This window comes from Juglans microcarpa x Juglans regia, chromosome 7D (genome assembly GCF_004785595.1).
Source record: "Juglans microcarpa x Juglans regia isolate MS1-56 chromosome 7D, Jm3101_v1.0, whole genome shotgun sequence".
In the NCBI taxonomy this organism is placed as follows: domain Eukaryota; kingdom Viridiplantae; phylum Streptophyta; class Magnoliopsida; order Fagales; family Juglandaceae; genus Juglans; species Juglans microcarpa x Juglans regia.
Window position 1 is genome coordinate 6,353,705 of NC_054606.1, and position 12,389 is coordinate 6,366,093.

At 38.3% G+C, this 12,389-nt stretch overlaps 2 protein-coding genes and 1 non-coding gene across 4 annotated transcripts; 2 read left to right on the top strand and 1 right to left on the bottom strand.

Annotated features, from left to right (window-relative positions):
• Positions 1–6,059: 6,059 nt before the first annotated feature.
• Positions 6,060–6,131, top strand: TRNAE-UUC. Its single transcript has one exon. It is a non-coding gene; the product is annotated as a tRNA-Glu (tRNA).
• A 67-nt stretch (positions 6,132–6,198) lies between these two features.
• Positions 6,199–10,675, top strand: LOC121238985 (SAGA-associated factor 11). 2 transcript variants are annotated; one of them, XM_041136097.1, is made up of 4 exons: positions 6,199–6,424; positions 7,594–7,673; positions 9,626–9,937; positions 10,276–10,675. In XM_041136097.1, the coding sequence occupies exons 2-4, from the start codon at positions 7,656–7,658 to the stop codon at positions 10,456–10,458; spliced, it is 513 nt and encodes a 170-aa protein (XP_040992031.1). In that variant the 5' UTR covers positions 6,199–6,424; positions 7,594–7,655; the 3' UTR covers positions 10,459–10,675. The 2 variants fall into 2 exon arrangements, with proteins under 2 accessions (XP_040992031.1, XP_040992032.1); XM_041136098.1 differs by having other exon boundaries at positions 6,202–6,424; positions 7,586–7,673.
• Positions 10,518–12,274, bottom strand: LOC121238918 (pentatricopeptide repeat-containing protein At5g15300-like). The gene has a single exon (XM_041136017.1). It carries the CDS (start codon positions 12,272–12,274, stop codon positions 10,676–10,678), a length of 1,599 nt encoding a protein of 532 aa, XP_040991951.1. The 3' UTR covers positions 10,518–10,675.
• Positions 12,275–12,389: the final 115 nt, after the last annotated feature.

The following is a 12,389-nucleotide window of genomic DNA, read 5'->3' on the forward strand; positions in this document are numbered from 1 at the left end:
GAAACCCAAGAGAAATCAATCAATCACTAAGTTTGGCAAACTAGGCCCTAGGGGCCTGTTTTAAACCATAAATGAATTTGTGTAACTTACATACATAGGATGGATGATCTGGATTCACAAAACCCCGGGACTGCCTCATATAGACTATTTCTTCGAGTAAGAATGCATTTTGGATGTCCAATTGATGGAGAGGCCAGTTTGTGGTGATGACTAGGGAGAGGATAAGGCGAATGGTAATGGGTTTCACGACTGGACTGAAGGTTTTGAAGAAGTCCAAGCCAGGTTGCTAATGGAACCCCTTGGCCACAAGACGAGCCTTGCGGCATTCGAGGGACCCATCAGCACAGCATTTCGTTTTGAGAATCCACTTGGATCCCAAAACGTTGAACTGAGAGGAGGGGGAACAAGATCCCATGTATGGTTCTGGAGTAGGCCTGGAATTCAATGTTCATGGTTGTGCGCCACTCAGGGTGTTTGGAGGCTTCAGTGAAGGAGGATGGTTCTTTAGGAACCAATTGAGTGGAAGAGAGGTGGTTGTCTGTGGTAGTGGTTAGAAATAGAGAAGGTTTGGAAGACGACCATGGAATGGTGCCGTTGGTATGATGTCGAGGGCAGTGAATGTTGGAGCGGGATCTTGTTGTCATGGGATGAGTGGGTAAGGAAGAAGAAGGCCATGAAGGGAGAGGTTGAACGGTGGAGTTGGAAGGCTGCGTTGCTGAGGATGAGGATCGAAGAGAGGGAGAGTCTATGGAATTCGAAGCCCTAGAAGAGACACTAGGAGAAGAAGATATGGAATGGACTGGACTAGGCTGGGAGAGTGAGATGGGCTGGAAGTGGGATCAGTTTGAGACAAGATGGTTGTGGATGGTTCGGACACATGCGAGAGTGGAATGGATCTAGATGAGATGCGAGGTGGATGTGATGAAATAGGAGAGGGAATGGTTATGGGTTGAAACTGAAAATGATCTTCATGAAAGATCACTTCACGCGAGATGTAGGTTCTACCATAAGAGAGATGCAATTTGTGTTTGTTGTATTGTCTTAAGTTGGGCCAGCATGTGGATCCAAAGACTCTCAAAAAGGCATAATCAAGTGTTTAGCCCATTAATGTCTCAAATGGAGATTTATTTGATAGTATGGGAGTTGGCTTGTGATTGATTAAATACATTGCCATTTGAAAAGCCTTAGCCTAATACTTTTGGGGCATGCGAGCATGAGACAAAAGGGCGAGACCAATTTCCACTATGTGACGGTGACGACGTTCAACACTCTCATTTTGTTGATGGGAGTGAGGACTTGTGATGCTGTATTGAATTTCAAAGTTCTGGAAGATGGGAAGAAGAGGGCGAAATTCCCCTCCCCAATTAGATTGGACCGACACAATAGTGGTAGAGAATGTATTAGTGACAAAATGTAAAAAGGCAAGAATAAGATAGGTAACATTAGACTTGGTTTGCATTGAAAATAGCCATATATATTTCAAAAAATCATCAATAACAGACAGATAATAACAACAGCCACTAGTGGATAGGATTGGGGCCAGACCCCATACATCTAAAAAAGCAAGTTAAAAGGCTTTGTGGACCGAGAGGGGGAAAGGGGATGAGGGAGGTTATGGGCCTTGGCCTGTGGACAGGAGACACACGGAGTGAGCCCAGTCCGTGTGGTTGGAAGCTTGAATTGCTGGAGAGTCTGAACTGTTATCCTAGGAAATGGGTGGCCCAATCGAAGGTGCTAGAGGTGCGATGATGTCCGAGTGTCGATAAGGGCAAGTGGTGGAAAGGTTGAGGGAGATGATGCTGCAGTAGTGGTGAAGGGAAGGACATACAATCTGTTCTCAACGGTTCCCCGAAAAAGCACTGCCTGGGATTGAGAATCCTTCACAAGAAAAAACGTAGAGTGAAACTCAAAGAATACATGATTGTCATGACAAAATTGTCTGATCGAAAGTAAATTACGGGAAATTAAACGAACATGTAAGATATTATGTAAGAGAAAGTTGCTAGAAGGATAAGAGAGTTAAGCTGAGCCAAAACGTTGGATTGGTAGATTGTAACCATCGCCTATATTGACTTGATTGGATCCCTGGTATGATGTAGAATCGAGGTTGAGATTCGAGTATTCTGGGGTGAAATGGTGGGTAGCAACTGTATCTGGGAACTAGGCCGAGGTGGGATTATATGGTGGAGGTGGTAGAGAAGTAAAATTGGCCGTGAGTGAGGGAGGTGGGGGAGTTTGATAGGAGTGGTCAAACCGATAGTAACATAAAAGTGCTGAATGTCCTGGATTTTGACACACTTGATAGGTAGGTTTGGTATCTGGTTTGTTGGTAAAGTAATTTGAGGAAGAACTTGCTCCTTGAGGACCAGAGTAGGCGCCTCTGTCATAGCCACGGCCACGACAACCGCCACAAGAGGAAGTGTGACGACCACCACAATTAGAGGAACTAGAATGGGTGGGTCGAAACATAGTGTTTTGAGCTGAAGAGAGGTACTCGAGAATAAGGACTAGGTTTGGTGAGAAAGTCTTGACTTATGATTGAATAAATAGCTGAAGATTTGTTGGGGGGGTGGAAGGGGATCGGGACGGTTAATGAGGTCACCAAGGACATAGTCTGTGCCCAGTCCAGCAAGTAAGTAGATAGAAAACTCAAGATTGAAAAAGGGGTGGCCGACAGCACCTAAAGTTGATGCTAGTGTTTTGGCTTTATTGTAATACTCAGAAATAGATTGAGCCCTTCTTGAGAGTAGCCAATTGATATTGGGTATGCATAACAAGCATAGACGACCAAGTAGTGAACAAATTTTGTAAAGTTGTCCAGACCTCGTGTGAGGTTTTGCAGTCTAACACTTGGGTTAAGACACTATCAGAAAAAGAAGAGTTAATGGCTAAAATAATCAGCTGATCCTATAAGGACCATCGTGTATAGCTTGGGTTGGGATTGTCATCAAGGGTAGGTGCAGGTGGTAGGTTGGAACCATTGACAAATCTGTAGAGCTAATGTCCTTTGACTATTTGTGTCTGCCATAAAAGAAAATTTTTAAGGGTGAGTTTAATAGAAACGAGGTGTGAGTCCGCTGTGATGATGGAGGTGTTTATAGATGGAGGGGTTGATTTATCTTAGGAATCCATAGGAAGAATACGTGGGTCATTCAGGCTTTGGATACCATGTTGAAGTAAGAAAATGAAATTGCATACGCACTGTTCGTAGAAATGCTAGAGAGGAAGACAAGTTATGTAAACCTCATTCATGATTTCTATTCATGCTTTCTATACAAGCAAAGTCTGCTATTTATAGGTACATGTATAACATATTTCAATCTATCAACCATTCACAATATAACACCAGTCTACTATTCTGTTATTAGTGCATAGATATTTTCAAAGTCTATTATTGGAGAATATTCTTTGAATGAGGTGCATTGTTGTGAGTGCTGCTGCATTGGTGCACCGAGTAACTGGGGAAGTGGGGGTGACAAAACGGCGCGCCGTTTAAATAAGCTTTAGTTTTTTTTTTTAAAAAAAGGTTACGTGAAATGACGCCGTTTCACTCAACCAGTGAATACATTTCATCCGGCTGGGACTTAAATAGTGCCTTTTAAATCTAATTTTGTACTTAACGGCGTCATTTAATGTTTGGTAGATTTGGTGTGTTTTTAACTTGTAATTTTTTTTTATCTTTTTGGCACATAAATTAATTAAAAAAATTATTTAAATTAGTAAAATTAATTAAACATTTAATGGTGATTATTCTTTTAACTCATTGAAAAAATAATTAATGATAATATTATATATTATACTCTAATAGTGATACTAATAATATATGTTATATATTATGGAATATATATTATATATTATATAATAAGACATTGATACTAAATTATGGACTATACTATACTAAATTACTAATAGTAAATTAGTAATATATGCTCATAGAGTCATAGTGAATCAATGATATAGTCATTACTCATTAGTAATACTCATTAGTCGTAGTGGTATTGATACTATATATAGACTTGTAGTTATAATAACTGATAGACTTACATTAATTTAGTTATAAATTTAGTTTAGTTATAATTATATTGATGATGTTAATTGTTACTTTATTACTAACTTAGAGCATGTCAATGTATTATAATTTATGATAGTTCTAACTTATAAGTTAAAATGCATAATGAGTTACATACAACTTTTTAGATTTTGGATATGAAGCAATAAGCATAGATAATTTAATTATCCATACATGATACATCCATACATGCTTTAAATTTACTTGCAACTTAGGTCATAGAAGTAATTAGTTAATGGTGAATTAGTGATAGGTGAGTTAATTGATATTTATGTCATACATGAATCATGATACATTAGTTAATTACAATTTACATTAGTTACATTGTATTGCTTTATATTTACTTACAACTTAGATATATTAAAAAATGTTATCTAATAACTTAGATAGATGTAGTCTTGTAGATGTTTAGTAATTAGTTAGTGGTGAATTGATGATAGGTTAATTGGACCATTGGTAATATATAATTAATAGAATATTAATTTGTAAATTTGTAATTACATATTTAAACTTTTATATTGTACATGGGGTAGGTTAGATGAAAATTACATAATTTATTATACAATTATTATATAAATATATATATATATATAATTTAAAATTTTATTTTATTTTTTTCGGTCGGTCCAATCTGAAAACCCCTTAACTTGGGATCGGACCGAAAACCCTATTTTGTGAGGACCGAAACCGAGAGTGTCTATTTTCGGTCAGGTTCGGTCCGGACTGAACCAGTCGGTCCGGTTGGTTTTCTCGATCTGACCGACTTACAGCCTTAGGTGCACATGAGTTGATTGCCTTAATATTCAGAAATTAAAACACGCTAATTTTTTAAAAGTTATATATCATGTATTTGTATCTTGTTACGTTTGAACACATTTACAATCCATTCGAACAATTAAATTTTAGTAAAATTTGACCAGAAGTTAGCATGCATGCACCAATTTTTTAAAATTTTACCATTCAAACATGTTTTTATTGATTCGAATAGTCAACGATATCTTAAAAAAATTATAGAGAAATGATAGTTGTAGTTATAAGTGCACAAGTATCATATAATCACTTTAAAAAAAGTAAACAAATTTAGGACTTACATGAAAAAATAATAATTTTTTAATAGTAAACTCTACTGTTTTTCAATGCGACTGTACAGCGCTTACGCACTTCACGACTGTATGTAGCATTACTCAAAAATATAAAGCACTCGAGACTTTTATAAAAAGCCTGAGAAATTTTACGACTGCTTCGCAAAGAGAGAGGCTTACATAAAAAGATGGGAAAAAACTGGAGAGTGTTTTTCCTCATGTGAAGTAGAGATCAATGAGAATGAATTATTTTTGATGGTATGGAGGGCTGTCCGAAGTGTTTGACGTCGAATTTGTTGTGAGCCTGATCATCACTAATTTACTAGTGCACTTTATTATTCTGCAAAATTTCCAAACTATATGAATACTTTTATTTGAAGATGGTTAGAACTTAGACCATTCTATTACTTTTTTTTCCTCACTTTTTTATTTTTTATTTTTTATCTTTTATGCGATCGAGTTTATGTTTCAAGGGACCCCTGGGTGTGCAACATGATCTTTAGCTTTTTGTAACGAATAATTCTACATATAACTATGAAGTACGTAATCGCTGTGTAATCACTTTAAAAAAAATAATAAAATATAAAATCCATATAAAAAAAAATAATTTTTTAATAGTAGACCCTACTATTTTTTAAAACAATTACACGATATTTACGTATTTCACGATTGTACGTAGAATTACTCATATCTAATAAAAGTTGTTAGCATTATTATTCTTTAACAGATTATCCTCACGATCAGATGTAATTAAAACCAAACAAATATTTTAATTTTATTCATTCTTTCGAATTCATATTTTTTAATAAATCACAATGCAATTAAATCAAGAACTGAGTTTAGTTTTAATTTTTAATACAAAGATTTTAAATACAAAGAAAAAAGCAGAAAACATAACATTGCATGATTCCGTTGTCGTCCAGCGGTTAGGATATCTGGCTTTCACCCAGGAGACCCGGGTTCGATTCCCGGCAACGGAAAGCATTTTTTGCACGCCTTTTTTTAACTTTTTATCGAGGCGACGGTCTCATTCTTTGTCTTTGTGAATTGTGAGAGCCACGCTCAGCGCCTTAACAAATTCATGTCGCCATTACAACCTGCCTCTAGAAAAATTTCTCCTCTTTTAAACCTTTTCAGCGGCACGAACTTGATCTAAATTCCCAATCCCGAGTCGTCCTCCCCTTCCCTGATTCCCTACGCCAAAGCACAGCTCTCTCTCTCACTCACATTTACCTTAGAGGCACTTCACTCTCCGCTCTTCAATAATTTCCTGGTGGGCTCTCTCTCTCTCTCTCTCTCTCTCTCTCTCTCTCGCCGAGACAAAACACCTACTTTTCTGGATCTGCAAATTCATACTGTAGTGTTTTCGTCAGTATAAATGTTACATATCAACGCGTAAATATCATTGGGGTTCATTAAAGATTATTTACTAGGCTACCGATTTCCCTTTTCCAAGTTGATCATCGTCTACCTTTATTGCTACGGCTTTCCTTTCAGTTAATTTTCCCAGTTTTTTTTTTCTTTTATTCTATTTTTTGGTGAAAGTTCATAGACTTCGCTTTCCTGCAATAATTCCATGCATTATAGCACCATTGGGTCTTTGATTTTGCCTCTGACCAATTATTTCTTCAATAATCAATTGGTTTTCCCCCTGTTGGAAGCAAAAAGGTCGTGTGCTCCTTGTAGAATTATTGCTTTTTATTACCACATGCATCGGTTGGCGTCTGATACGAAACATTGCTAAACGTTATAGTTCCCGGTGAAGCCAGATGAGCTTATACTCATATAGTGATTGTTGTGTAATTGACTTGAAATGTATGTGTGCAACTTCTGGATAGGATTTCAAAATAAGGAGATCTAATACCAAACCTATGTTTGAAGGAGCCGGAGCGCCCACAAATTCAATAAAAATAAGATGTATCTTTTTTTTTTTTTTTTTAAGTATAAGCAATATGGATCTGAAAACTATTGAAAGGATGTATGCATCATAATCATGATCTCTATGATCAAATGCCTACTTCATGAGATTCTGAATCGGTCAAATGATTCATTTTCCCATATAAGACAGTGGCATACTTGATAGTTGAATTGGAAATCTGAGAGCAATGCCACTCCTTTCAAAGACAGCAGCACTAGCTGGCACATGTTTTTGGTGTTGCTTAAATTTTTTTTGGTTCTAGCAGAATTGATAATATTCTTATAGTTAACTAGCATCTCACAATGGCAGCACATCGGGTAGAGTTAGATTTGAGATTAGCTTTTCCCTTCTTTCTTTCTGCATCTCTCTTGTATACTTCCCTTGTGCTACGGCTACACTCATTTGCTTTTACCATTTTGCTTGCTTTTATCATCATAATTGTGATCATTGGTTTTATCTTCATCATCTGCTAGTTGTGACAGAATATAGTGTTTCTGCCTTTATCTGAAGTTTTAGGCTAGCAGGCATCACATTGGACCTAGCAACTCTGCTCTTACGACTCATATCAGTGCCTAACGAGGACAATATGGCTTCTCATGCTCAGGTATTCCTTTCATACATTGAAAAACATACTATTTTGTGGCTTAACTGTTGAACAATGGAAGATATGTGAACATCCAGGATTTTAGTTTTGAATTGGTTGGATTCTTCTTGCATTGCAAGGAGTTCCTTGGGAACTTACCATTAAGGCAATCCATTACAACAAGATTGAAGGCCTCAAGTTTCCTGGGCTAATACACTGTCTTAGGCTGAAATCAGGTCTAAAAAAGGGTGTGTTCTGGATTGTGTTTTCTTTCTTCTTTTTTTTTTTTTTAGGGGGGGGGGGGGTTGTTAAGAGCCTCCCTTTCTACTCTTGTGCATGATGCCTGCAAAGAACTAAACATTTTCTTTCTTCATTCCTGTTTATCGTCCCTTTTTTGTGTGTTTTTGTGTCTGTGTTTACAAGTTGTTTCACTTAATTTTCGTTTCCCTTCTTTTGTTGTGATATTTCAGTTCTCAACTGAATTAGATATATCAGATATGAGGCGCGGTAGGAGCTGTCATTATCTTTTGTTGGTTTAACTTCCCAACGAAAGATGGCCCTAAATACTACAGATTGGTTTCATATATTGTCCAGAAGTAAAGATAGTTCAGACTCTTTCCTGATGTCTCATTATAATAAAAATTTAGAAACTTTTTTTTTTATAGGTAAACGATAGTATTAATAAGAATAGGCATAGCCTAAGTACACAAGAAGTTATACTAGAGATAAAACCTATCTAAGTTGCTCTAAAAGAAACAAGAAAATCATGTACATTTAGGCTATTAAAATTTACAGCTATAGCCCAAAGAAGTAAGGTGCGGAAAAATAAAGCTCGAAACTCCTCTAGAGTCCGCTCATTATCTTCAAATGTCCGCTTGTTACGCTCTCGCCATATACACCACATAATGTAGATAGGAACAATATTCCACATAGCTTTGATTTGTGAAGCTCCAGCCGGTAACACCCAACTAGCCAATAACTCCACCATTGTAGCAAGCATCACCCAGTTTAACCCTATACGGCTGAAACACTTCGCTCCACACGGCTCTAGCTGTCTCACAATGTAGCAAAAGATGATCCACTGTCTCACTAGCTTTCTTGCACATACAACACCAATCAAGAATAATTACCCTACGCTTTTGTAGATTGTCGGTAGTCAAAATCTTACCCAGGGCCGTTATCCAAGTGAAGAAGAGTGCCTTGGGAGGTGCCTTATTCCTCCACAGTTTTCTCCAAGGGAAATGAGTATTTGGGAGTAAAGTAAGGGACTTATAGAAGGACCGCACCGAGAAGATACCCTTACCTACTGGTGTCCACCACTCCTTCCATTCAGCTTCGTAGTATACACTAAACTGAAAAAAGCATCGAAACTATCTAGTTCCCAATCTTGGACTGCTCTATTAAAGATTATATTCCATTGGATTTGATCCCTTGAACGAACCATGAGACTCACCACCAAAGCTTCTTGATCACGTGCCACTTGGAAAACCAAAGGAAAATAGTCCATAAGTGTCTCTTCCCCACACCAAATGTCCCTCCAAAATTTGATATGAGTACCCTCCCCCACCATAAATTTAGTATATTGATTAAACACCCCCCACCCTCGTCTTCTGTATTTCCAAACCCCCACACCATAAGACCCATTCCCTTCGCTAGAACACCAAGCCCCCCATAACCTGCCATATTTGCAATCAACCACTAGTTTCCAGAGGGCTTCCGGTTCCATATTGTACCTCCAAAGCCATTTCCCAATGAGTGCCCGGTTAAAAGTTCTCAAATTCTTTATCCCCAACCCACTTGCGGAAATTGGTCTGCTCACCTTATCCCGAACTAACTAGGTGGAACTTGAATTCATCTCCCAGTCCACTCCATAAAAAATCACGATAGAGTTTTTCATATTTGTAGAAAGTTGTTAGTATGTGTAGAAAGTTTTCTGTGTGGAATTAGTCATATTTCTTTGGTTTTGCTCGCAGCTTGCATCTCATTTTTTTGGGGATCTCCTTGATTCCATTATTGTTGACGTGGCATCTGAGTGTCATCGAATATCAAGGTTGGGCCTTGATCGTAATTTGGAAGAAGAGGAAGAAGAACTGAAGCTTTCAGCACAAGCTCGGGAAAGGGTAGCTGATCCTAATAACAGTGGTGAAGCCAATAGCAAGTATGTGGTTGACATATTTGGACAAACTCATCCTCCTATAGCCAGTGATATATTTGAGTGCATGAATTGTCATCGTCCTATCATGGCTGGGAGATTTGCTCCTCATTTGGAGAAGTGCATGGGAAAGGTGATCGTTTGTTCCCTTGAATTGTTAGTTAGTACTCCATTGATTAAAATTGGAAATTATATATACACATATCTGATGGTTTGCATAGATTACAATGCACAATGATAGACATTGTGATTCAGTTCACTCTTGAAATATTATCATGAAAAAAAACCATTTTGTTATGGGGCATTTGGAGTGAGCTTTATTTAACTTTGAGAAATATTTGATTTACAAAGAGAAAAACAAAAAAATATTTTACAAAATGATGGGGTTTAATGTACTTTCTTTTTTATAATTTTCTTTGTGTAACTAAAAATTTTCTTTAACGTTTCACTTTTGTACTCCATCCGCTATAGGGTAGAAAGGCTCGACTCAAGGGAACAAGAAGTAGCACAGCTGCACAGAACCGGCATTCACGAGGGAGCCCTGTTTCTACATACTCTCCTTATCCAAATTCCACCAGCACAAACCAGTTATCAAACGGAACATCCGGTGTTGCAGGTGAGGAGTACTCAAATGGCACATTTCCAGAGCCATGAAACAGATGAGCTTGTCAGCCTAACTTCAGGATACAGGCGAATGACCAAATACCATATACTGGGTAGGGAAATATGTTCTTGATTTTTATATGGTGGAAATTCATGGCTGAATACATTACATGATTTTCTCAGTTCAAGTTCTTTAGATGTTTGGACAAAACAATTGTGAATATGAAGCCACAAGATCAATGATGAACTTCAAAGATAATTCCTTTTATCATCTCTTCTCTATATTGCTGGAGCCAAGTTTCTTCAGTACTCCAACACCAATCATTTCATTCCGCAGGCGCTCAACGTTATCCCATCTCTCAGATTCAGCATAAATGTTCGATAACAAAACATAATCTCCATCAGTAAGAGCTTCCAACTTGGCAAGCTCTTGGAAGGATTCCTCGGCCAAATCTGCGTTCCTGTGAACCCTACACGCACCCAACAATGTCCTCCACAACACAGCAGTCGAGGGCAAAGGCATTGTTTTGATCATCTGGCAAGCATCATATAGCAATCCCCATCTACTAAGAAGATCGACCATGCAACCATAATGCTTTATATCAGGCATGATCTTGTACTCATTCATCATGCGCTTAAAGAATTGACGCCCTTCTGCCACCAATCCCTGATGGCTACAAGCAATTAGAACACCAATGAAAGTTACCCGATTAGGCCTGATCTCGTCTAGCCTTAACTCCATGTCAGCAAACAATTCTAAAGCTTCCTCACAATGACCATGGACGGCCAAACCCATAATCATTGCATTCCAACAACTAATCGGTTTCATTTTCAGCTCATTGAATACTTTCCATGCCAGACTCAAATTCCCAGATTTAGCATACATATCTACAAGTGCATTACCCAAGTACCCTTCAATGTTGTATCTCTTCTCTTTCAAGGACTCGTGGATCTTCCTACCCATCTCCAATGCACCCATCTTGGCACAAGCACCCAGAACGGATATAAGCGTTACTTCTGTTGCCTCCACCTTAGCAGTTTGCATTTCACAGAAGAGTGTCAATGCTCCAGCATAATCCTTACTCTGAACATGGCAAGCAATCATGGAATTCCAAGAGACCGCATCCCTTTCAGACATCTCTTGAAACACCTTTCTAGCAGCTTCAATGTTACTGGACCTAACATGCCTTGCGATTAAAGTGTTCCAGGAAGCCACATTTTTCTGAGGCATCAACTCGAGTAGAGCATCCGCCGCTTCGAAATCATTAATTTGATCATAGGCCGTTAGCATGATATTCCACGATGCGACACTTTTTTCAGTCATTTTATCGAACGCTAGACGAGCGAGGCGTACAAACCCACACTGAGAATACATAAAAATAAGCGAGGTCTGAATACAACCATCACAATCAAACCCCAACTTCAAAAACCTGCAATGAATCTCAGCTCCCTTACGAGCAATACCAAAGCGATCGCATGATCCACCTTCTTCCACGGACCTCGAAGCTCTAGCACACGCCTTTAGTACAAAAGTATAAGTAAAATGATCAGATTTACCATTCATGCGTAACATATGGTTGTAAATGTGAATAGCTTTAATGGGAAAAACGCTTTTAGCGTAAGCTCTAATCATGGTATTACAAATAAAAGAGTTGTCCTTCGTAGTTTCTTCGAACATGGCTTGCGCATGCGCGAGGCTTCCTAGTGGCGACAGGGCCGAGAAAGCGATGAGATTTGCGAGCGCATAGGGGTGGGTGTAGAGGCCGGCTTTGGTGACAAAAGCTTGGGCTTGTTCTAGTTCTTCCATGGAAGAAAGTTGCCGAAGCTTGGGATTACTTGAGAAAGTGTGGCTCTCAGCATCATCCATTGCCGGTGTTACGGCAGCAAATTATGGGACGATTCACGAAGCATTCGTAATGGCATGTGTACCAAATTACCACCAACATCCTTTGATCATGTCCTAGTCGGGAGCAAGGTTTTTC

Excerpts from the sequence above, each read along its gene's own strand:
- LOC121238985 (XM_041136097.1), top strand. Across the intron at positions 9,938-10,275 it reads TGGAGAAGTGCATGGGAAAG|GGTAGAAAGGCTCGACTCAA; the intron begins GTGATCGTTTGT and ends CATCCGCTATAG.
- LOC121238918 (XM_041136017.1), bottom strand. The coding sequence starts at position 12,274 with ATGGATGATGCTGAGAGCCACACTTTCTCAAGTAATCCCAAGCTTCGG.